The 25964-nt window shown below is 43.5% G+C and overlaps 1 protein-coding gene across 8 annotated transcripts in view; it reads left to right on the plus strand.

Annotated features, from left to right (window-relative positions):
- The window catches only part of MAP4K3 (mitogen-activated protein kinase kinase kinase kinase 3), a 331018-nt gene extending 326031 nt beyond the window's left edge, over positions 1 to 4987 (plus strand). For all 8 annotated transcript variants that reach the window (XM_069769035.1, XM_069769037.1, XM_069769038.1 and 5 more), the window contains one exon: positions 2923 to 4987. In XM_069769035.1, the coding sequence (XP_069625136.1) occupies positions 2923 to 3010 (88 nt within the window). In that variant the 3' untranslated portion in view covers positions 3011 to 4987. The remainder of the gene's footprint in view (positions 1 to 2922) is intronic.
- The last annotated feature ends 20977 nt before the right edge of the window (positions 4988 to 25964 follow it).

The following is a 25964-nucleotide window of genomic DNA, read 5'->3' on the forward strand; positions in this document are numbered from 1 at the left end:
CAGGGGTAGCTGAGACCAAGGAAAACATGATTCTGGTTGGTTTGTACCATCCCAGTGTTGTAATTTGGGGAATAACGGCGACTGCAAAAAAAGAAGTCCGATTTCCCATTCATTTCTCTCTCCTGTGATATGATCTAGTACATCAGAGGAGAAAGAAATGGGGTCTCCCGAGCCCTCTGCTTTTCTTCCGGGAAGAAAATGGCGGGCTCATGTGCAGTGCGCCTGCCAAGATTGTCGGCACCCGGCAACAATAGATTTTTCCTATTGGTTCATTTTGATCACTGTGATAGACCCTATTACAGTGATCAAAATAAAAAAAAATAGTAAATCAAACCCCCTTTATCCACCCCCTTAGTTAGGATAAAATAATAAAATTTAAAAAAATGTATTTTTTTCCGTTAGGGTTGGGACTAGGGTTAGTGCTAGGGTTGGGCTAAGGTTAGGGTTGAGGTTAGGTTGTGGTTAGGGTTATGGTTGGGATTAGGGTTAGGGCTGTTAGGGTTGGAGTTAGAATTGGGGGGTTTCTACTGTTTAGGCACATCTGAGGGTCTCCTTTACGTGACATGGCACCCACCATTGATTCCACTCACTTTTGCATTCAAAAAGTCAAACGGTGCTCCCTCTCTTCTAAGCCCTGCCATGCGCCCAGTAACAGTAACTTTCCCCTACATGCAGGTTATTATCGTACTCAAAAGAAATTGCACAACAAATTTTGTTGTCCATTTTCTCCTAATACCCTTGTGAAAAAAAATTGGTTCCAAAGTAAAAAAAAATTTGTGAAAAAAGTAAAATGTAAATGTTTTCCTTCCACATTGCTTTAGTTCTCGTGAAGCACCTGAAGGTTTAATAACCTTCTTGAATGTGGTTTTGCACACATTGAGGGGTGCAGTTTTTAGAATGGGGTCACTTTTGGATATTTTCTGTGTGTGGTAGTTAACTCATGTGGCGGCACACAGAGGTAGGAAAAAATGGGAACACTGTCTCTTTAAAGCCCTTGTTGGTTTATTGTAAGGCAGCATAAACCAACTAGTGGGGAAAACAAACTCAACCTTTCCGGCTAAAACAGGAACAAAATAACAAAAGAAAAGCAAAATCCTGCAACACAGTCCGTATGTTCCAGGGGGCACCCCGCTCTGGAGCAGCACAGGTTCAGTCTCTGCTCGACGAGCCACAAAGCCTCTGGAGACTCCTCTCTCTAGCTGAACCCAGGCTGCCTGTAGAGCTCGGTTATTTCAACCCAAGCCTGTAACTTCCCCATCATGTGATTGTGATCACATGATCATGACCTCATGCAGGTCCTGCCAGGTGAGATAACGTGGACCTTCTCCCACCTGTTTTATGAAGGTCCACATAAAACCAGCCCTTTTATGCAACTTAACCCTCACAACACGTAGTGTGCTGGAGAAAAAATGCTCTGGTTTCACATCACTGACGCCGTTAAGCGCAGTGACACATATCGCCCCTCTACCACCCTGTCAGTGACTCTGTCACATGTTATATTGACCTCCGAAACTCACTTCAAATGTGAGGTGGTCCATAAAAAAATGGTTTTGTAAATTTTGTTTGAAAAATGAGAAATCGCTGGTCAACTTTTAACCCTTTTAACGTCCTAACAAAAAAAGATTGTTTCCAAAATTGTGCTGATGTAAAGTAGACAAGTGGGAAATGTTATTTATGAACTAATTTGTGTGATATGACTCTGATTTAAGGGCACAAAAATTAAGTTTGAAAAATGCTACATTTTCCACATTTTTGGCAAATTTCCATTTTTTTTCATAAATAAAGTCATATCAAAGATATTTTACCGCTAACATGAAGTAAAATATATTACAAAAAAACAGTTGAAGAAACAGTGGATCCGTAATAACCTCATAAAATGACAGTGGTCAGAATTGTAAAAATTTGCTTGGTCATTAAGTACAAAATTGGCTCTGTCAAATTTTGACATCGGCTTTATACAAATGTAATCAATGCAAACCACTAGTGTGAGCCCAGCCTATTGTTCTTCAAAACAAATGCCTAACAGTGCACTTAAAGCAAGAAGAGTTCTATATATTGTCCCAAATGAGCAGATACCATCCTACAATTAATTATTCAAGCAATTGAGGGATCCTTTAGTGTTTTGTTTTTTTTACAGAACGTTACTTGAAAATCTCACTTAACTTCATTCTGTAGACAGATGTACACCACCTCTACATTAATTCTCAAGGACCTCCAGATATAACCATGCGCTACACTCGACTGGTGTTCAGTGTTCCCATCGAGAATGAATAGAGCGGATGTGTGCATGTTCAACCACCACTTGGTTCACTCGAGGCTCCTCAGACCCCCAATCTCCGGATCAGTGGTGATTTCATCTGTCAGATCCTTAGGGTACCGTCACACAGTGGCATTTTGATCGCTACGACGGCACGATCCGTGACGCTCCAGCATCGTAACAATATCGCTCCAGCGTCGTAGACTGCTGTCACACTTTGCAATGTACGACGCTGGAGCGATAATTTCATGATGTATGTGCGATGTAGAAGCTGTTGGTTACTATGCGCACATCGTATACAATATCGTGCACACCTTTGTTACACCATGCGATCATGCCGCCACAGCGGGACACTAGACGACGAAAGAAAGTTTCAAACGATCTGCTACGACGTACGATTCTCAGCGGGGTCCCTGATCGCAGGAGCGTGTCAGACACAGCGAGATCGCTGGAACGTCACGGATATATCGCTGGAACGTCACAAATCGTGCCGTCGTAGCGATCAAAATGCCACTGTGTGACGGTACCCTTAGTGATCTGCAAGTAATCTCCTATCCTGTAGATAGGGGCTAACTTCCAAACTTTGCTCAAGATTGTGGTGACCTCACCCTCCTACTTACCTCTAGTCGTTAACTCTGGTTTTGTTTTGCTTGTGTGTCTTGCAGAGTTGTTGTTCTGGAAAGCAGACCGACTGACAACCCTACAGCCAACAGCAACCTGTACATCCTCGCAGGACATGAGAACAGCTACTGAAAACCAATGGCCAAAGGAACTCGTGTCGCCAAGTGAACACTATTACTTAAGGGTGTATCGACAGGGCACGGAGAAGATTGGAAGAGCATTGCCAAGAGTATTGCAAAGTTTCTGTAACTGCATCCCCATTCTGTCGATGCAGTAGTCAAGCCGTGAAGCAGAAACTTTGTGGTTGCAGATACTGGTATTGTGGGGAAAGATTTTCACCGCAGGGTTGTATGTTCCTGCAGAGAAACTTGAGAACAAAGCAGCAGCAGAAACACATGATCATTTTATATACCTAATATATATATACAAATAATTTATTGTGGCATGAATCAGTGATGAAGAAAATGTCGCTTCTCTGTGGTATGGACACATTTCTTCCCACACAAGTGCTGCAGTCACAGTTGTGTCATCCTTGCACACACAGTGTTAATTCTCTGTCCTACTGCGGTGGCTGTACCTTCCTGTCGCTGATGTCCTACCTGGATCCCTCCTGTAGATAGTGATACTTTTATGACGTACAAGTGTCTTAATTGTACAGATGTAAAGTTGGTCCGAGCCCCATGTTCTGAGACTTCTTCTTCTCGTCTAGTCTAGCTAGTTAGAGAGGACGACAAAACACAAGAGTTTATTAACACTATTGTATTTTTATTCCATGTAATTTAGTGATGCCAATATAACATTTTGTAAGTTAAGAAAAAGGATCCTGTAATCTATAGAGATGTAAGCATTGTACGGTATCCTTAGCATTAATGCAACTACACTGGTGTTTAAATTTGCACAAAGTATTGTCAAGTGACACATTGCACCACAGCGTTACCCTGTGACTGCTGCAGTGAAATGCGTTGGCTTCTGCCATTAATATCTTCTTTGCTTTTTTTTTCCCCTATATTATTTTTATTTTGTAAAGCGGCAAATTCTGATTACCTGGATAATAGATTTTTAATTCGTTTTGGCATGCACAACAGCAAATTAATAAATTAACTTTTTATGATTGAAGGGAAAAGATCAGCCAATTGAAACAGTAGTGATATATTTATTACAAGCAAATCACATCTTTTGTATAGTTGTTATTTAATCTGAAAGGGAAATATGTAAGAACGTCCGAATAGATCGTTGTCAGTCTACAGATTTTCTTACACCACCTACAGAAATTGCGATATTAACACGGTTTCCCCGTTTGTATTTGTACAAATGATAATGCTGTGATCATACCCTTTAATCTTGCAACACTCATCATACATATGTATGGATTCAGGTGAATATGCTGTTTGCATCTATAGAATCAGCCATATTTCTTTTAATATATGCAGAAAGCTTATTTTGTCTGTACAAATCCTAATCAGAGCTAGAACCATATGGATAAATACTCAACATTTCAGCCTGACTGATCACCTCTAACATTCCACTTTGTAAGAAATGATCTAGATTTTACTTTTCGTTTTGCCTTACTTTCATCCTTTAGGATGCTTGTCAACTTGTGGCCAAAATAATTTAGTTACTACCTCATGCAAATAGACTAAAGGAGACTGTGTATCCAGCAGCTGTGCATTTTTGTTTTTTTTTTTATTTCGCCTTTGCATTTTTGCAATCCCTAAGCAGTGGCAACTCTACATTAATTGATAATATTGAAAAATATTATTAGACTTCCCCGGCCCTTTATTCTACCATTATATTAATGCACCGTAATGATATCGACCTGTAACATAGCATTATTTAATCATATACCACTGCTCGTCCAGGGCCTACATAGACAGTGTGATGGATCGATGATCCTACTGCCTGACCCGAGAGCAATGTCTGATCACGTGCCACTGTAATGTTTTACCACAATGCACAGTTTTGCATTTTTTTTTCTTATTTTTCATGCGCAAAACACTAATAAAAAAGAGCTGTGTAGATGGCCTATGGTGTACATTCTTGATAAGGCAATGCTTTTGGATAAATTGATGACTGTATATACTGTAAAATAAACAAGATTTTTTTTAACAACTCTTAGTTGGTATTTTTTTTACATCCTCAAATTATATGCAGTTACACTATTCTGCCACCGATATATGTGGATGATGTATCTGAGGGATGTGATCACGAATCGCTATATAAACAATGGCAGACAGCGTTACTCACTAACTATGCTCCTAGTTCTTATCAACTGTGCGTGGTGATCCGGAAGGATGATGCAGTGATACATTCAACAGGTTTTATTTACAGTACCTTGGTGAGATGTGAGAGTGAGGACTGTAGGTTAGAGCTGTTACAGAATCACCAGATAGAGATAATAGAAGCTTCAGGTTAGAGGTAACAAGAGAATCCTTCTCCAGCTCTGCAGCACATGTATATTCCAAGATGGCACGGAGTACAAAACAGGAAGAGAAGGAAAAAGATAGGAGGAGCTAAAGACAGAAAGGTGTTGTGGGAAAATGTCAAAACAAATATTAGTGTGGTATAGCAACAGCCAGTAGATGGCAGCAAAGCACAACAAATGATAGAACCAGGCATATTAGCACTACATAAATGTCCATGTATGACTGAAAGTCTATCAGAATAAACTGAACAGCACACTCCCCGTCTGAAATCCTTGGATTTCACTATACCATAAGTCTCGAATTGGGAGTGTTCACCAGAAGTGCATGGAGGGATACCTCAACCTGTAAGATAAAAACAATGCATGCAATGCAACAATAACATATTGTATAACAAGATAGACGAATGTCTATAACGAGTTCTTGAAGTAATCCAACGGATAACCCATCTTCGGATTGGAGAAGCCGCGCTAGGCCAAACTGTCTCCAACCCATTTGTAATCCAAAGGTTGAAGTTCCTTGAAAGAGTTCCTACTGATTGGATGGATCACTGGGGAACACAATTTTTTAAGAGTTAGGTCAGACAACTGTTCTTAATTAATTTTTGGATGCTGAATCCAGAAATGATCTCAGTTTTTCTCTATCACGTCAAGTTTTTGAACTATAGGATTTTTGTCTTCTCAAAACTATGTAAACTACTGTACCTAAAAAGTGTTTTTTTTTTAAATAGTACAAATAATGAAATATATAAGAAATAGGCATGACAAAGTTGTGACTACTCTTACAAGTTGCCACGTAGCTCTATATGAGTCGAATTGTAATCAGATAACAAGTCTTATTACAGATATCAGTGCAATTGTGCTTCTCTGGCAGGTAAGTTGTGTAGGAAAAACTTGACGTGCTAGAAAAAAACTGACTACATTTTTGGAATCAGCATGGCAATTTTAGTATAAATCAGCTCAAAAACCTAACTCAACAGAAATTTTTTTTCAAATTGTTCCCCTGTGTAATCAATCCTCAACCGGTATGAGTAAGATAATCTCTGATATAGGCCTAATGAAAGATTTGGGGTCACCTTGCTTAGTAACTGTCACTTCAACCTTGCATACCTTCCCATCGTCACTTGGAAAGGTTTTAGATATACTGTAAGTCCCATAGGCCATGCATTTCTTTCCTCCTTCTGGTCTTTCATGAGGATAATATCTCCTACTTGTAAATTTGGTTTTACTTGTTGCCATTTTCTTCGTTTTTGGAGAAGTGTCAGGTACTCCCTCTTCCATCTATTCCAGAAACAATTAGCCAGATGTTGCACATATTTCCACCGTCTCTGATATTTGTTACCGGACACAGAGTCTTCAGGCGGGTTTGGAACAGTTCCAAGTTTCTGGGTGAGGAGAGTTGCCGGAGTGAGAATTGTAGGAGATTCTGGATCCGTAGATATGGGTACAAGAGGTCTTGAGTTTACTATAGCAGAGACTTCTGCTAAGAAAGTGGTCAAGGCCTCGTGAGTGAGTCTTGAAAGATTTGAGTCCATCAGCATAGATTCCAGTATCCGACGAGTAATGCCTATCATTCTTTCCCATGATCCGCCCATATGGGAAGCATGAGGAGGATTGAAGACCCAGGAACAGCCATTGGTTGTCAAGAAGTTCTGGACTGGTGTTCAATTCAGCTGTAGTTCTCGACAGGCACCTACAAAGTTTGTTCCACAATTAGATCTTAGTTGTTTTACTGGTCCTCTGATGGAGAAGAATCGTCTTAGGGCATTGATGAAACTGGAGGAATCCATGGACTCTATCACTATGTGTATTGCTCGTACACTCATGCACGTGAACAACACTGCCCAACGTTTACTTTCCGCATGCCCGCCTCTGGTCCGACGTGCAGTGACTGCCCATGGGCCAAAAACGTCCAAGCCAACATAGGTAAATGGGGGCTCTGTGCTTGTCCTATCAGCAGGCAAATCAGACATCTGTTGTTGCAGTTTTCCTCTTGTCTTACGACACTGAACACAATGATGAATTAAATGGGAAACCAGTCTCTCTGCTCCCACAATCCAAAAACCTGCAGCTCTTAAGGCTCCTTCAGTGAAGTGTCTGCCTTGATGTTTGATTTTCTCATGGTAATGTCGTATTAGTAGAGTGGTGATATGATGATGACCAGGAATAATTAGAGGATTCTTTTCTGCCTCATCCAATTTAGCTTTGTTTAAACGACCACCAACTCTCAATAAACACCTTTCGTCTATTACTGGGTTTAAGTTGACAATGGGGCTGTTTTTAGGAACGTCTTGCTTTTTACGTATACATTCTAGTTCCTTGTGAAAAACATTCTGCTGCACATTGCGTATCACAATGAGTTCACTCAGAGCAATGTCTTCGGCAGAGAGAGGCTTATGGCAGATATGCCAACTGTGACAGTGTTACTGTCCTTATTGCGATAGCATTGTACAATGTGTACTAACCTTGCAATGGCACGAACCAGCCTCGTCCATCTTGAGAAGCGATCAAAATGCCGACAGTCCAAGCCAACCTCCTCCTTGAATTTGGTGATGAAGGTGCTGACATCAGGACGGATCTCTGGGTCGACATCTGGATCCTCAAGGCTGAAGCTGTCTTCAACGGCAGTCTCTTTGCACTGTTCGTGAAGGAACTCTGGTTTGAGCAGATCTGGCTTCTTCCACTGTGGGCAGGGATTTAAGACCGTCGTCCACGTAGAAGTCCTTTTCAACGAACTGTTGGGCATCCTTCCCGAACTCCGCAGCACCATCGGAGGCGGTGCCACGTAGGCCGTATGTAGCGACTGCAGGAGAAGGACTGTTTCCGAAAACGTGCACCTTCATGCGGTATTCGATCATTTCCTTGTTGGTGTCATTGTCTCAATGCCATAGAAAACGGAGATAAATTCTGTGATCTTGTTGCACGATGAAACAATGGAACATTTGTTCGATGTCGGCGGTAATGGCGACCGGTTCCTTTCTGAATCTCATGAGCACTCCCACCAGGTTATTAGTCGGGTTCGGACCTGTGAGGAGAACGTCATTCAGAGATACGCCGTCATGTTTGGCGCTTGAATCGAACACCACTGTGATTTGTTTCGGCTTTCTTGGATGATACACTCCAAAGGAAGGTAGATACCAGCATTCTTCATCAGCTTGCAATGGTGGAGCTGGCTCTGCGTGATCATTGCGAAATATCTTGTCCATAAAAGCTATGAAATGTTCCTTCATTTCAGGCTTGTTCCTTAATGTTCTCTGCAGTGAGATGAATCTAGATAAGGCCTGTTCTCTGTTGTTAGGAAGCCTGGTCCTTGAAGCCTTGAAGGGTAAGGGAGCAACCCAGCGGTCCGATTCATTTTTGAAGAATCCACTGTCCATAATTTTAAGAAACTCCTTATCTTCTATGGATAAGGCGACTTTGTTGTCATCTTTTGTTGTGTGAAACACTGTTCTCCCTAAGTCATCACCGTGGGAATGATGTCAGGCTCCTGGATGCAATCAGAGAATCTCTCTTTCACTTCGTAGTGATGAAGGCATGGCTTAAAGTGAGTCGTGCGACCATTTTGGAGCACATGCGTTTTACAGGCGTTGACTTCGGATGCCTTGTGACTCCTATCCAGACATACATCGCCCATGATTACCCAGCCTAGGTCGAGTCTTTGGGCGTATGGAGCATCATCTGGGCCGTTGCATTGTTGGCGTACCTTGTGGACCTTCAGAATGTCCCTTCCGAGTAGGATTAGAATATCAGCATTCGTGTCCAGAGGAGGAATCTCATTAGTCAGGTGCCTCAAGTGGCGATGATAAAATGCGGCTTCCGGAGTGGGAATCTCCTCCCTGTTATCAGGTATCTGGTCACATTCAATTAGGGTTGGCAAGGGTATATGCACGTTTCCCTTGATTGAAGAGACTATGTACCCAGAGGCTCTCCTGCCAGAAGTCTCAATACGACCAGAGCAGGTGTTGAGGGTGTATGGAGTCGTTTGTTCCTTTATGTTGAAGATCTCAAAGAATTTGGGCCTTGCTAGAGATCGGTTACTTTGCTCATCTATTATGGCATACATTTTGGAGGCCTTGTTGGGTTGTCCTTCTGGATAGACCTTAATCAGACATACCTTGGCACAGCATTTAGGATCAGTCCCTTCTCCACATACCTCAGTACATGAGGAGGAAACAGCAGTTGCAGTTGGGTCAGGGACCTGTGGCTCCCTGCCATGCTTTTGAGCAGGGTTAGATGCTGCAGAAGGTTGTGAGTTGTGTGGAGCTGGCGTGGGATGCATGGCTGTGACGTGTTTATCACTGCTGCATTCAGTGCACTTAATGGCGGCCTTACTGTCCTTAGCGAGGTGGTCTGAGGAGGTGCAACACTTATAACATATCCCAAGCTCCTTGAGGGTATCTTTACGCTCCTGCAAAGTCCTTGCTCTGAATCCACAGCATTCTTTAAGTGGGTGAGGCCTTTTGTGGATAGGGCACATACGGTTACTGTCCATGACTTTAAGAGCAACATTATTTGTCTTAGTGAAGGCAGGTGTAGTAAGTGGAACGTCCGTCTTTCTCACAGATACTGTGTTCCTTGAATCTCTACGTTTGGCAATGTTATCATACCTTGTAGATGATAATGATGCTGGTGGAGTAGGCTCAGTGAAGTCGAAGCTGGGATCATTCTTCCGAGCTTGGTCACTGATGAACCTGGAAAAATATGAAAAGGGGGGAAAGGACACATCATGCTGCCTTTTATACCGTGAGCCGTGGTCTGCCCATTTATCTTGCATGCCGTGTGGCAACTTGGACACTATTGGATTAACGCCATGAGCAGTATATAGGTAGCTCAGTCCTGAGAGACGTGGGTCTAATTTTGCCAATTCTATTTCCTTTAGCAGGTCGCTCAGATCTTGAAGTTTTCTATTGTCCTTGTTAGTTATCTTTGGGAAGGTTTGCAGTCTTTTAAATAAGGCACATTCTATAGCTTCTGAGCTGCCGTAGGTTTGTTCCAGTCTCTCCCAGGCTGCAATAAGACCTGCATCTGAATAGTCCACATGAACTGCCCTTATTGTCTTTATGCGCTCTGCTGATTCAGGGCCTAACCAGTTAACAAGCAAATGCAGTTGTTCCTTGCCGGTGAGATTAAGGTCTTGGATCACTGCTTGAAAGGTGGATTTCCAGGCTCTATAGTTCTCAGCACGATCATCAAACTTTGAGAGACTAATGTTTATTAACTCCCGGCGAATCATGTATCTGGCAAAGTCAGACATGTCCGATCTCCCGGTCATTGTTGCAGGATGAACTTGTGGTATCCGTAGGGAATGTAAAATCTCTGGCTTATATGACTGCGACAAATCAGGACAAAATGATGCGGCATAAGGGTTAAACTGCGGTTTAGTCTCTATAGATTCTGCTGGCTGTTGCCTAAATTGTGAGTTAGTGCTGGAAGTTACCTTGTCGGCAGTAGGTTGCAACATTTCTTGACTTGCGGGCGCATCCGTGTTAGAAACTGGAGGTGGTGCTGGTGCAGATGTTAAATGTCTTAGCACGTAGTCTGAAGTGCGATCAGCTGCGTCTTCCATTTCTTCTGGAATAAGACAGTCCGGATTATCATCTTGTCCCAGTGCTTGTTTTTAATTTCCTTTGAGCTTCCATCTCATTTCTTTGAACTTGCACTTCAGCCTCCCTTTTAGCAAAGGAGCTTTTTACTCTAGCTTCCTCTGCAGCTGCACGGATCTCCAGTAGCTTGTCGGACAATGTTGACTTCCTGGAGTGAGATGATCTGGAAGACCGAGCTGTGATTTTGGTCGATGTTGTGCGATGTGACCTAACCTATTGGAGGTGAGCGATGCGGAGTTCTGCTTTATCCTGGGCATCTCGTACTAATGAGGTCTTTTCTTGGAGAAGTTTCCCTTTCAGTTACTTCTGCTGGGGCATCTTCCATGTCACAGTTACTCAGGAATGTGATGTACTTTGCAGACAGTCTCTGATAGCGATCATAGACGGCAGATAAACTCGTCAATGTGGCGGTTAAACCTGTGGCGTCACTGTGATAGCGTGGAAGAGCTGCTAAATAGTGATCAACTCTGCCCCATAAATGTTCTAGGTTATCATGGAACTCGTCTCTAGTAGTCTCAAAGTTCTCTCTGGCCTTTTGTGTCGGCTTGGTTACACGTTTGGGTCGTACGTCCTGCTCTGCAGTAAGTATGGACTCTGCTCCTGCAGCATCTGTGGTGTCGGGAACCTGATGTGCTTCACTTGCAGATGGGTCCACGGTGCCCTTTGTGGACATGTTTTAGCTAAGGTGGCGGACGGTAAGACTTGCTAGCAGACAATGCATATGCACACAGACACTGTAGACTTAGGTCTCTTGTTACTATTCTGCCACCGATATATGTGGATGATGTATCTGAGGGATGTGATCACGAATCGCTATATAAACAATGGCGGACAGCATTACTAACTGTGCTCCTAGTCCTTATCAACTGTGCGTGGTGATCCGGAAGGATGATGCAGTGATACATTCAACAGGTTTTATTTACAGTACCTCGGTGAGATGTGAGAGTGAGGACTGTAGGTTAGAGCTGTTACAGAATCACCAGATAGAGATAATAGAAGCTTCAGGTTAGAGGTAACAAGAGAATCCTTCTCAAGCTCTGCAGCACATGTATATTCCAAGATGGCACGGAGTACAAAACAGGAAGAGAAGGAAAAAGATAGGAGGAGCTAAAGACAGAAAGGTGTTGTGGGAAAATGCCATAAATATTACAGTGTGGTATAGCAACGGCCAGTAGATGGCAGCAAAGCACAACAAATACAACAAATGATAGAACCAGGCATATTAGCACTACATAAATGTCCATGTATGACTGAAAGTCTATCAGAATAAACTGAACAGCACATACACGTTGTTATTATAATAGCATATTTTCATGTGTGCACGTAAAGTGAAGAAATGCAGTCATCATGTTATAAAGGGGTGCAGAGCAGATTGATGTATAGTTTTGTAAGTAGTGATTTAGAATAACTTGTCTTTTAATTATTTAATGCTCTGATATTTCTGGAATTTTGTGTCCAGTGGGTGATTCTATAAGTGATTGACAGCTTTTCCTATATGCACACTTATACACAGAAAGCTGTTAATCAATGATAGGACCTCCCAGTGGACTGAAAATCTCAGAAAGGAGGTGACAGATTACCTTTAAAGGGGTTATCCATTACTAGGACAACCCCTTCTTAAACTAAATGTTCATGATCCCAGGGCAGTGATGCGGTGGAATGACATGTGATGCCCGGCGCCCATACGGTGCTGGCGTCACTGTCTTTGTCTTCAGACAAACTGAACATGAATAGAAGGTCCAGGATGAGCTGCTCTCTGGCTTCCTAGAAATGTTCAGTTTGTCGGAAGGCGGCGACAGTGATGCCAGAGCTGATTGGGTGTCGGCATCATAACACCCCATCTCAGCCCCGGGGAGAGCGAGTGCAGACACTGCAGGAATAGCGCCGGCACGGGAGGCGAGTATAGGCTTTATTATTTTATCGGGGACAAATATTTAGTTTAAGAAGGGGTTGTCCTAGTAGGGGACACCTCCTTTAAGTATGGAACAAACCTGAGTAAGGTGTAAGGCTGGTTTCACATTTGCGGTTGTGTCCGCAGCGTTTCTGACGCATACAGCCGCATGCGTTTTGATTTCATATTTTTAACATTGTAGACGCAGGTGCATGCGTTCGCCCATGTTTGCTTACGCATGCATCTTTTCGCAGTGTGCAGCTGGGCGCGGCTGAGGCACCAAGTTGCAATTTTTGAGGCGTCAAATTTCCGCCGCCATACGCATGCGGACGGAGTGCGTCAAAACAATGCATTACAGTCTATGGGAACTCATAGGAACGCAAGGACATGCGTTCGCCTGCGTTTGCACAAGGGTCTGAATACAGAAATCCAGTAAGACAACCCCATTGGGGCGATGCTTGTGTCAAGGAAATTATCCTGGAAAAATGTTTTCCTATCAAACGCATGCGCATAAAAAAAGCAAATGCATGCAAACGTTGCGGGTTTTTTTCCATCATGCGTAAACTGATGTGGATACAAAACGCAGCATTTGCATGCGGTTGCGGACAATACGTTGTGGACTCAACCGCAAATGTGAACCTAGCCTTAGAAAGTGAAATCATCTGCATTTTTCTGCAATGTGTCACATTTGCTCCATATATCTTAAGCTGATAACATTGAAGAGAAGGTATCATCAGAAAATGACTTGTGGTTTAAAATCCCTGTTGAATATATTTATACAAAAAAAATTGTTGGATTTTTTTACATATCATATAATCTGTATTAAAAATGAGAAATTTGGCAATTTTCACTCTGGCTGCTTGGGGTATTTTAGACTCATAAAACCAGAAACACATGGGCTACTTGCACATTGAAGAAGTCTGTAGGAACCTGTTCACACACCACCAATAAACTTCAAGACACAAAAGAGCACAGTAAGGACAAAAATACTCTGTTGTAAAAAAAAATCACAGTAAGGCTGCTGTCACACTAGCAGTATTTGGTCAGTATTTTACATCAGTATTTCTCAGCCAAAACCAGCAGTGGGTGATAAATGCAGAAGTGGTGCATATGTTTCTATTATACTTTTCCTCTAATTGTTCCACTCCTGGTTTTGGCTACAAATACTGATGTAAAATACTGACCAAATACTGCTAGTGTGACGGCAGCCTAATAAGCAAGTGCTAGTCAAAAGATGGAAAAAACAGGGTATTTAGTTGATACTTTCTTTGCAAAAAAAAATGTATACTAACCTGGATGGGTTTATTAGAAATGCAAGATCTCAACCGGCCTCTATAAGTAGCATTTACTCGGTGTTATGCAAAAAATGGTCATGGAAAGGGAAAACCACAGGATTAGCAAAATGGTCAAGGGACCTCCCAGGCCTGGGGGTGGAGGATCTCCTTGATGCCACTACAGCGCAAAGAAAGTTTATGTCATATAGTAGCTACACTGACATGGCTCTTTTGATTTTACATAGGGCCTACATCACACGTTATCTGCAGTCTAGGATGTCTCCTTCCACTATTTACTTGTGTTCCAAATGCAAATCTCGCAACACTGATATATATCACCACTTATGGAGTTGTTCGAAGATTCAGGAGTTATGGGGTACCGTTCATGATGCGCTACAGAGATTGTGTGGGATCAGTTTCACGCTTACACCACAATGGGCCATTTTTAACATTTTCGAAGAGGCTCATCACAAATTGCCCAAACATACATGATATGGGCTTCGGCAACCAGGAAAAGCATATTGCAACAATGGTTGAGTCCAACGATCCCATCGCTATCTCTTATCCATACTAAGATTCAGTTCCTATTCAGAATGGAGTGGATGGATGCATTGACCGACAAGGAAAAGATGTCAGGTAAATTCCTGACTACATGGTCTCTTTTTATTCCGTATCTTCCTCTAGAGACTAGGGAAAAGCTGAGAGCTCAATTTGAAAACACCCAATGGTATTTGCCACAACGGATAGGTGGCTCCACACCAATTCCATAACATATCTCGAATGCTGTGCGCACGCAGAGAAAGGGTTTTTGGGGAGGGCATGGGGTGGGACACAGGTTACAAAAATTTGTTATTACTGTCTATTTGCCTTGTTAACTTTTAAAAATCTAATAAACAAAATTACAAAAAAAAAATGTCTACTAAGCTGCTCCACCAATCGTCAAGGTATACCCATATAGAGCAGTCCTAACTAATGTATATAATCCCTATCTGATGTATTTAAAAGCCTGATCATCTGTATAGTACCTGTATAAGCAGGGTTCAGAGAGGGAATATCCATGTGGACATGCTGGATGGAACAGCTTTGATGCAAATGACCCATAAGGAGTGGTGGACTCCCTAGTCTTGTCCACATGGAAACACACTGCTTCTTTGTGTAGCATCATGGGAAAGTCTAAAAAAAATCAGCCTAGATTATCAGGAAGATAATTGTGGACTTGCACAAGTCTTGATCATCCTTGGGTACAATTTTAAGATGCCTGAAGGTACCTCGTTCATCTGTACAAACAATTATATGCAAGTACAAGCAAGATGGGAATGTCCAGCCGTCATACCGCTAAGGCTGGGTTCCCATTGCGTTATGGGAACGCGCTTAACGGACAGCGTTGCACGGCGAAATTAACGCCGTGCAACGCGTCCGTTAGCGCGCCCATTCATGGCAATGGGAACGCGCAGCACTAGCGCGTGCCATGTTCGGCACGCGCTAGCGACGCGCCGGTGTTTCCTGGCGCGCCGCGGACGCTGCTCGCAGCGTCCGAGGCGCGCCCGCGGTCCGTTCCCCGCTCTCGCAGATCGGGGATCTGCGAGAGCGGGGACGTTACCGCGACCCCAGGACGCGGCCCCATTAAAAACATTGTATTAGCGCAACCCGCTAGCGCTAAACGGGTTGCACTAACGCAATGTGACCCTAGCCTAAGGCTGGTGTCACACTGGCGTATTGCACCTGATGTGAGAGCATCGGATGCGATATGCTAATGACACTCGGCAGAGCAGGAGCCGAGTGCCATGTGTCTGTGCTCCGATTCTCGAGCACAGCTGCTGAGGAGGTGAATTTCTCCACCTCCTCCATTGCTGGGGTCCGCTTATAACACACATCACTCAGATAATATCTGAGTGGTGTGCGCGGTCTCACTCGCACCCATAGGCTTATATGGGTGCGAGTGAGCCGAGAGTTTTCCTCGGTCCGAGACAATCGCAGCATGCTGCGATTGTCTCGGACCGAGGAAAACGGCCGACAAAAAGTTGGCTGGTGGGAGCTGCCCCATAGCTTTAAATTGGTCCGAGTGCAATGCGATTTTTTATCGCATTGCACTCGGCCGTTTAAACCGCCAGTGTGACGGCGGCCTAAGGAAGGAAACGGGTTCTGTGTCCCAGAGATGAACGTGGTTTGGTCCAACATGTGCATATCAACCCAAAGACAAAAGCAAAAAACCTTGTGAAGATGATGACGGAAGCTGGTAAGATTGTGTCAACATCCACAGTGAAACAAGTACTGTATCAACATAGGCTGAAATGCCATTCTGCCAGGAAGAAGCCATTACATAAATGGAAACATAAAAAGCCATATTAATGTTTTTAAAGGCACACAGAAACAAAGACAATACTTTTTGGAGACATGTCCTGTGGTCTGATGAAACTAAAATTGAACTTTTTGGGCATAATCACTATCAATACTTTTGGGAGAAGCTTGGAAGCCTAAGAACACCATCCCAACTGTGAAACATGGGGGTGGCAGCATAATGTTATGGGGTTATTTTGCTGCAGGAGGGTCTAGTGCACTTCACAAAATAGATGGCATCTTGAGAAAGAAAGATTGTGGTGAAATATGTGTATATATATTATATATATATATATATCTATATGTGTGTAGTGACATCTGACATCTGTCTAGGGTTATATGTGTGACAAGTGATAATGTAGCATCTGTCCTGAAGGCCAGTGGCACCTAGGTGTTAATTTGTACTTCCTTGGGAAGAGTAAAGGTACCGTCACACTTAGCGACGCTGCAGCGATACCGACAACGATCCGGATCGCTGCAGCGTTGCTGTTTGGTCGCTGGAGAGCTGTCACACAGACAGCTCTCCAGCGACCAACGATCCCGAGGTCCCCGGTAACCAGGGTAAACATCGGGTAACTAAGCGCAGGGCCGCGCTTAGTAACCCGATGTTTACCCTGGTTACCAGCGTAAAAAAACAAACAGTACATACTTACATTCAGCTGTCTGTCCCTTGCCGTCTGGTTCCTGCACTGACTGCTGGCCGTAAAGTGAAAGTGAAAGCACAGCACAGCGGTGAGTCACACAGCGGTGACTCACCGCTGTGGCTGTGCTCTGCTTTCACTTTACGGCCAGCAGTCAGTGCAGGAACCAGACGGCAAGGGACAGACAGCTTAATGTAAGTATGTACTGTTTGTTTTTTTACGCTGGTAACCAGGGTAAACATCGGGTTACTAAGCGCGGCCCTGCGCTTAGTTACCCGATGTTTACCCTGGTTACCAGTGAAGACATCGCTGAATCGGTGTCACACACGCCGATTCAGCGATGTCTACGGGGAGTCCAGCGACGAAATAAAGTTCTGGACTTTCTTCCCCGACCAGCGATCTCCCAGCAGGGGCCTGATCGCTGCTGCCTGTCACACTGGACGATATCGCTAGCGAGGACGCTGCAACGTCACGGATCGCTAGCGATATCGTCTAGTGTGACAGTACCTTAAGAATTCTGTCTCCAGATCTCACCAGGGGGTCTTGCTAAGGCCAAAGAACAAAAGGAACACTTGACACCTCTCAGGTCTTGGAGGGGAGATGCTAAATTGGGGCCTGAGGGAAGGTATCCCTGGGAACCATTTCACACGTGTCCCAGAGGAAAATAATATATATTCATTGGTAGAGCGGCCGTGCCCAGTCAAACAGACCGCAATTATGATATTAACCTGGGAGGCCGGTCTAGAAACCTGACCTAAGACCAAAGTTATAAATTTAGTCTGCAGACAGAGAATTGTGTTCACATGATGAGGGCAGCCTGAAAAGCTGATGTGTTCCACAACTACACTCACCCCCCCTCAGGGAGCAGAAAGCAGACTTAGATGATTTCAGACTTAAGTTAGATGATTTCTGTAAAATTTCTCCTGTTTATTTTGATACTGTTTTGCATAAGTTGTATGTCTTTTATTATCATATTTTTATACCTTTTTCTATTGTAAGCATTGAACCTTTTTCTATTAAAGTATAAACTTTAATAAGTTGAACCTTGAATGTTCTAAAGAATCCATTGCCTAGAGGTGTGTGAGCCTTATGAGTGATAAACATATTTTTATTAGTCATTTCTGGGACTCATCGCCCGTGTATTCGATGAGTGGTGGCAGCGTGTATGAGCGGGTGTGTGGCCTGGGTCGGTGTGTGATTTATGCTCCCCTTACAGCATAGGACAGAGGTTGAATGCTGGACTGAGAGTGGGGAGATAGATTAACCCAGGCACAACCCCAAGTCACATGTAAGAGCAGGCACGTGATGAATAAGTGACACCACGGAGCAGCGATCCGTGACAAAGATTATGTGGCAATAGTGAAGCAACATCTCAAGACATCAGCCAGGAAGTTAAAGCTTGGACGGAAATGGGTCTTCCAAGTTGACATCGACTTGAAGCATACTGCCAAAATTATAACAAAGTGACTTAAGAATTTCATATTATTAAAAATATCCCATATGGAGAATTGATTAGAGTCAGGAGAAATTGTACTGACAACGGTACTTTTGTGATAGAGGCAGATATAACATGTAAGCGACTTTTGCAACGTTATTATCCCAAGTGGCATCTAGATAGTACACAAGACAAAATTATTAATATGGATCGTAAAAATCTTTTAATGAAGAAAACGAAACCTACTCTAAAAATTCACAGAGGAATCTATAGCTTACAGTTCGCAATATGGGGAAATTGTCAATATTGTAAAAAAGTACTTTCCCATGCTGAATCAAGATGATACATTGAAGCAAATATTATGCAATAATGACATCAAATTTGTAGCTAAGAAAGCTCTGTTAGATTCAATACTATCTCCTAGCTTATTTGTAGGCAATCCACAAAAACGTGCTACATGGCTCAATACTAAAGGTTTCATTAAATGTGGAGCCAATCGATGTAAAACATGTGAGTTTGTTCAGAAAACACATTTTATTCCCTGCGCAATCATTCGGAATTTCATATACACGATTACATTAACTGTAACACGTACAATGTTGTGTATCTCATGGAATGTACGATTTGCGGGGTCCAATACACAGGATGCACTACCTACCCATTAAAGGTCCGTACAAGGCGACACGTATCCGATGCGACTAATTCCAATGCACTTTCAGCTTCTGCAATTTCTAGACATTTTACAAATGAACATAAAAGGTAACATTACTCATTTCAGATTTTGCGGTATTTAAAAGGTCTAAAGCACCTATAGGTGGAAAAATACAGCAAACATTACTGAATCGCGAGTCATATTGGATGTTAAACACTCATATTACTCATGGTCTTAATGCAAGATTTAATCAAACAATATTGATAAGCTTTTAATTGCTGATAACTTTTTTAGATTTTCATCCTCTGTTTATATGTCTGCAACAGTGTCTTAATTAATAGCTCAGTTTATAAGTGGTGTATGTGGAGTGACCCCAGATGCAAGGCCGCGGGTTACTCGGTACCGGTCCTTTCTGTCTCAGTTCTGGGGTTGTCACGGTGGCTGGACCCGGTCCGTGACCCTGCTAAGGGGCGCCCAATGAAAGGGTGATGGAGGTTGTTAGGTGTTGGTGACGCCACCTGTGGTATTCGGTCAGGGTGACCGACGCTGCTTGAGGTTCACTGGGGTGATGTGATGGCAGCTAGATGGTAAACCTTCCCACAGGTGAAGTGAGTCCCCAGGGCTTCCCAGTAGTGTAGGTGGTGATGGTGTGAGGTGCAGACAATAACGAGGACACAGGGTTGCAGTCTCTTTACCTCTTCACTGGTGACTTCAGGATCCTCAGTCCAGAGGATCCAGAGGACTGATCCTCAGTCCAGAGCACAGTTAACAGGGCTGTCCGAGACCGGCCGGTCCGAAGGCACATCCAGAGTTCCCTTTGCAGGTGGAAATCAGTGCCTACCACTAGCGCCTGTGTGTTGTAGTGCTTCCCTGCTGAGCATTCGGAATAGTCCTCACAACTTCTATTCTCATTTGTTCCAGTTCTTTCTAGTTCTCCTGTTATGATCCGGTGACCTTGGAGCAACATGAAAACTTTCACTGGAGTAGGTGGTCACTATACTGACCGCAAATCCTGATCTTAACACCGCACTAGAAGTAGCCGTGGAGTGTACCTAACCAATCCTAGACACCTCGTCACAGCCGTAGGACTAAATACCCCTAAAGATGGAAATAGGAATACTATCTTGCCTCAGAGCAGAACCCCAAAGGATAGACAGCCCCCCACAAATATTGGCGGTGAGTCGGAGAGGAAAAAACATACACAGGCAGAAAAACAGGATTTAGCACAAGAGGCCACTCTAGCTAAATAGGACAGGATAGGACAGAGTTCTGTGTGGTCAGTATTAAAACCCTTCAAAAATATCCACAGCAGAATATACAAAAACTTCCTACATCTAACTAAAGACGTAGGAGCGTAAATCTGCAACTCCAGCGAATCCTACATTCAGAGCAGGAATACAATCAAAAACAAGCACACAGCCTGTGTGCCACAGAAAAAGAAACAGACACTTATCTTTGCTGAAATGGCAACCAAGCAGGAGAAGCCAGAAAGGGATCCATCATATCCCAAAAAACATTGACAACTGGCAAGGACTAATGAGTCCTGCAAGCCTAAATACCCCAGTCAGAAATGCAATTAGCAGATACACCTGTCCAAGACTACAGCCCAGGAACAACTGCATTACCATCTGCTACCACCAGAGGGAGCTCAAAAGCAGAATTCACAACATTCTCCGTCCCCCAAGTTGGTCTGGATAGGACGCACCCGTTTGACGGGTAGGCTTGGAGTTCTTCCAGGACCCTAGAGACGCCCCTCTCCACGCGTTGCCCCCTATATCTGCTTAGGTGATGTATTGTAGACAGCCAACCTATAATTAACTGTCCTGCGGAGTTTGAAGTAAGGCATAGAGTCAGTTACTTCCTCGGTGTTCCAGCCACCGGCTACGCGCCTCAGTAGGATGTTGCCGTTCTCGGGGCACGACTCCTACTGGCTCTCCTTTGTGCTTGATCTCGTTTCTCACTGTCCACAATATCCTTCGCTTCGTGTCTTTTTCTTAGGATACCGCCGCAAGGTAGTACAGGTGCGGTTCCATAATGTTCTGTTCTTGTTGCTAGGTACGTGCCAGGTCCCCACACCTGACAGGGACCCCCCTGAATCTTCCCCGCAACACCCCCTGCCACGGGATGTTGCCTGGACAAAACCCAGTCAGCTTCTGACTAACTTCCTATCCAGCCCCTAGTTTTACCAGTGTGAGGAGTGGCCTAATAAATAAAACCTTTTGTTCCCCCTAGTGGCCGGAGTGTGAAGTGTAATGTGAGAATGAAAGAGGAATCCAGCTCAGGAAAGTATATAAAATCAAAAGTTTTTATTCCAAATTATTTTAAAAAAGAGGAAACACTGCATGTCAAAAATCAGCAATATCCAATGAACGGAAGGACGACCATGATACAGCTGAACGCGTTTCGAACACTAGGTGTTTTTAGTCCACAGCAAGTGATCCAAGTGAAAACTTCACATATAAAAGCATCCATCACAGGTGAAATGAATACATGACATAATTGAAAAGACACACCTACTGCAATACAAAAAATGGTATATGTGATACAAAAAAAAAAAAACACAAAAAAACACACAAAAAAAAAAAAATTTTGCAAAAAAAGAAATAATTAATTACGTTACATGCAATCAAAATGACAAAATTAAACAAAATATATAAACTAATATAAATGTAATATGTTTGAAATGAGAAAACATTTGATTTAATAATGCAACATAATTTCTTTTTTAAGATTTAAACCTGTAGGAGTACGTGTGTCAAGTAAATAAATCCAGAATGCCTCTTTGTCTCGCAGTTTTTTCTCTCTATCTCCTCCTCGTATATCCCTATGTACTTGTTCAATGGCATATACTCTTAGATATGTGGTCTGTCTGCTATGTGTATTAATAAAATGATTTGAAACATTAGAAATGTGACGTAAAGTAGGCTGAACAATGTCATTGAGATGCTCCCGAAATCTTTCTTTTAATTTTCTGATGGTGGAACCAACATACAACAAATTGCAGTGTGTGCATTCAATAATATAGACCACATGATCAGAGTTACAATTCATGAAATTCCTCATGGAAAAAATCCTTGAGTCATTAGAACCGCAAAATGTTGATGTTTTTTTTACATATGTGCATGTTTTGCAAGGATATGTGCCACATTTAAAAAAGCCCTTTGTAGGTAACCAATTTGAAGAATTTGCATATTTTTTTGGAAAGCACAAAATTCGGAGAAAGAATGTTACCTAAAGTTGGAGCACATCTAGATACAATACGAACCCCATTTTGAAGAATTGTGTCCATAATGTGATCATCACGTAAAATGTTAAGATTTTTCGACACAATATTAGAGATAGACTTAAAGTGTGTGCTATACGTAAGCACTAGTACTGGTTTGTCCAGAACATTACGATTTGGATTTGATGATGTATGATTTGAGTGAGGGGACTGAATAAGATCTAATCTAGACCTATTGTGCGCTATGTCAAAAGCCCGGTCAAGAGACCAATTTGGATAATTTCTGTTTTTCAAACGTTTTTTAATAACAAGTTTTTCCTGTTCAAATGCTGAATCATTGCTGCAGTTCCTTCTGGCTCTAATAGCCTCTCCCACTGGTATCGCACAAATTGTGTGTGATGGGTGGAAACTCTGAGCATGTAGAATAGTATTCCCGGCACCTGGTTTGCGGTGTGTGCAGCTTTGAACAATTTGATGTGGTAATCCCGTGAGAACTAAATCTAAAAAAGATATGGAATTGTAATCGGAAAAAAAAAGTAAACTTGAGATTAAAAGGATTATTATTTATGTAAGATGAAATGTGTGCTGGTGATACCTGGTCAGATGAACTCCTTTAGTGCCATCAGACATACCATCACTCCCCTTAGTGGCAGAGCGACATTACTGCAATGACCAGGTCTCTGGGGCGCTGCACTTCCCCCCCCCCCCTGGTTAAATCCAGTACTCCTGGACTGGGAAGAAGAACAACAATACATGTTAGCAAAAGACATGCAAATTTTTGAAATGCAAGAAAAATATAACAATGCTTCCCTTTATGGGAGGTGAGGACACTTGAACGTTACAAACAAAAACGAGGTTAAATATTTTAAATAACATTCTGACTATAAATAACTTCTGGTACCCTGCCGGGTATTCTACTAAGTGCAAATTCTGAACAATAATTTAACTTCTCCTTTAAGGGCGTATAGGCTGAACCCACTAAAGGCTTACTATAAAGTACTATAATACAAACTCAACTTTTTGTTATTTTTCACAAAGGCAGGACCGCCTAGCTCCTTGGCTGGGCCTACTGTCGTTGTCGCAATTAACTATCGTTCTATGGTTCTCAGGATGACTCTAACCCCTACAGGTTCAATGTGTTGAAATTCGGCTTCCAACTTTTCCTGTCCTCAATCTCTAGTAACACTATCAACAGTTCCTAAATCTCAACATTATTAACACTTTAACCTTCTTAGAGCAACATTATAACCTAAGTGCAACATGTGGACATTCCCTTTAAGAGGGAACCAAGTATCTTTGAGGTAGTGCAGATTCTCTCTCTCTGCAAGTCTGTTAGAAAGCAAGACCTTCTGTGCTGTGTTCAAAAACAGTCTCTTCACAAAGCCTTCTTTCTATGTTAAACCAGTAGAGGGCGCCTTTAATAAGGTGCGAACTATATACAATGCAGTTTGTGAATCATTCACCGTCCATGATTCGGCAGTCTTTAGTAGAAAAATAGCAAAAGGAAAGAATGTAAAACAATAGGGATCCCGGGTAAACCAAGGGACCCCTAAGAGTTAACCCTGGACGGGTTTTAGCAGCAGGCAACAAGAAGAACAAACAGTGACAACCATATTCCCAGGTGAAGGCAATAGCTACCCAGGAAAAACGAAGTGCAGAGGAAAAAAGTGTAGTTAAAATTAAGTTTATTAACATATAATAAAAAAACATATTAGTTACATCTACTATGTAAAGGGAAGGGAAGACAGGGGGAATATATGCCACCAGACAAACACTGGGGAGACGAACCTATTCTGGCCCCTGTATAATTAGAGCCCCAAATGATAATGTAAATGTACATCCAGTACATGCAGACAAAGAGCACAGTATGGTCCTCGCCCCCAAAAGAAGAAGCTAAGGCGAAACAGCGCTTGTCGGGCGCCCGGGGATCCGCGCCTACTGCTCGCCATCTGTGCCCCTGCACTGCTGTGCACCTCCATACAGGTAAACAATTGTGTGACCAGCCGTTTAGATCTCCTTGCTATCACTTATTCCCTAATAGGAACTTTTCCTTTTACATTCCTTCACTGTGAATCCACCTTCCAGCCTGTTAGCATTTTCTGCTCCACTGGATTTAAACTTAGGACTCTCATGTGTTGTTTTGCTTGGAGTGTTACCCATCTATGGTCATATAGCACCCATATCCTTAGTGTGGAGATCAACTCTGTGCCATACTGTGCTCTTTGTCTGCATGTACTGGATGTACATTTACATTATCATTTGGGGCTCTAATTATACAGGGGCCAGAATAGGTTCGTCTCCCCAGTGTTTGTCTGGTGGCATATATTCCCCCTGTCTTCCCTTCCCTTTACACAGTAGATGTAACTAATATGTTTTTTATTATATGTTAAAAAACTTAATTTTAACTACACTTTTTTCCTCTGCACTTCGTTTTTCCTGGGTAGCTATTGCCTTCACCTGGGAATATGGTTGTCACTGATATTTGAAGTGTCTTCAGCCTGTCTGAAATAGGACTATGAAAATTTTAAGAAGAACAAACAGTTAACTATTTACAAGTACAGGCCTTCGAGGTTTATTTCGGTTTTGGCCGTAGCTCTGCAGGCAGCAGTGGACGGGGCCATCCACCCGGATACCTGCAGTTAGCAGGTGTGGTACCAGGAGCTCCTTCGCTCCAGGCAGGTGTCTGGGTGGCTATTGTTCTGGACCCCGAAACGGCCTGGGTACTAACCACCCCTGAGGCCGATCCTTCGGCTACCACTGTGGTCGTGGTATCCACGGTGCAGGTGGTGGTCTTAACGATGGTGCACGCTGGAGTAACCACCGTAGTTTTGGTGACAGTGGTTGTCCGGTCACAAGGGGGCACCTTTGCTACAGGGTATGGCTTCTTCGATGCTTTGGTTGGGGATGTCACAGGGCCGCGCCGCTTGTAGACGTTCAGGGCGAACCACCCCCTTTCCCCAAAGTGCCGAGTGTAGGTGACCTCGTCCCCCGGGTAGAGATCCCGAACCGGGTGGCCCTCTCTGAGATGGGACTCCACATCTCTCCAGTTCACAAAGACCTCCGCGTACAGGTCCGGCTCCTTGATAAAGCCCCATCCCCCACGGAGCTTGAAGTCAACAACGGTGCCCTGCCTGCGCGGGGCCTGGTGGGTGGTACGATCCTTGCGGGCCCGGTCCTTCACCACGAGGTCCCGCTGGTAGTGGGCCTCCCACCCGGTCTGGTACTCCCTCTCCTGTTTCTCCCACTGGCGGTCTAGCTGGACCTGGTACTCCTCCCAGCTGAGGGCCTCCACCATCTCCCCTTCCTGTGTCTTCACCCCGGGGAACCCCATGAAGTTGGATCCCGGGTTCACCCAGCGGCACACTGTGCGCTCTGCATAGACCTCGCCTGGCATGGTAATCGGCGAGATCGGGGCCTTCAGGAAGTGTTCCATGCCTGTGGCCCGGTCCCAGTGCGGTAGGCGCTGATGAGTGTGGGTCCCAGGGGGAGGGGGTGCTGCGACGAGGCCTATCAGCAGGTCCTCCGCTAACGGGGCGGGAGTGGCGGACTCACCGGCCGGTACAGCTTCCTCCATCACAGCCGCATCTGGAGAAGCTGCTCCATCAGGTCCT

The sequence above is a fragment of the Ranitomeya imitator genome, chromosome 5 (genome assembly GCF_032444005.1).
Source record: "Ranitomeya imitator isolate aRanImi1 chromosome 5, aRanImi1.pri, whole genome shotgun sequence".
NCBI lineage: Eukaryota > Metazoa > Chordata > Amphibia > Anura > Dendrobatidae > Ranitomeya > Ranitomeya imitator.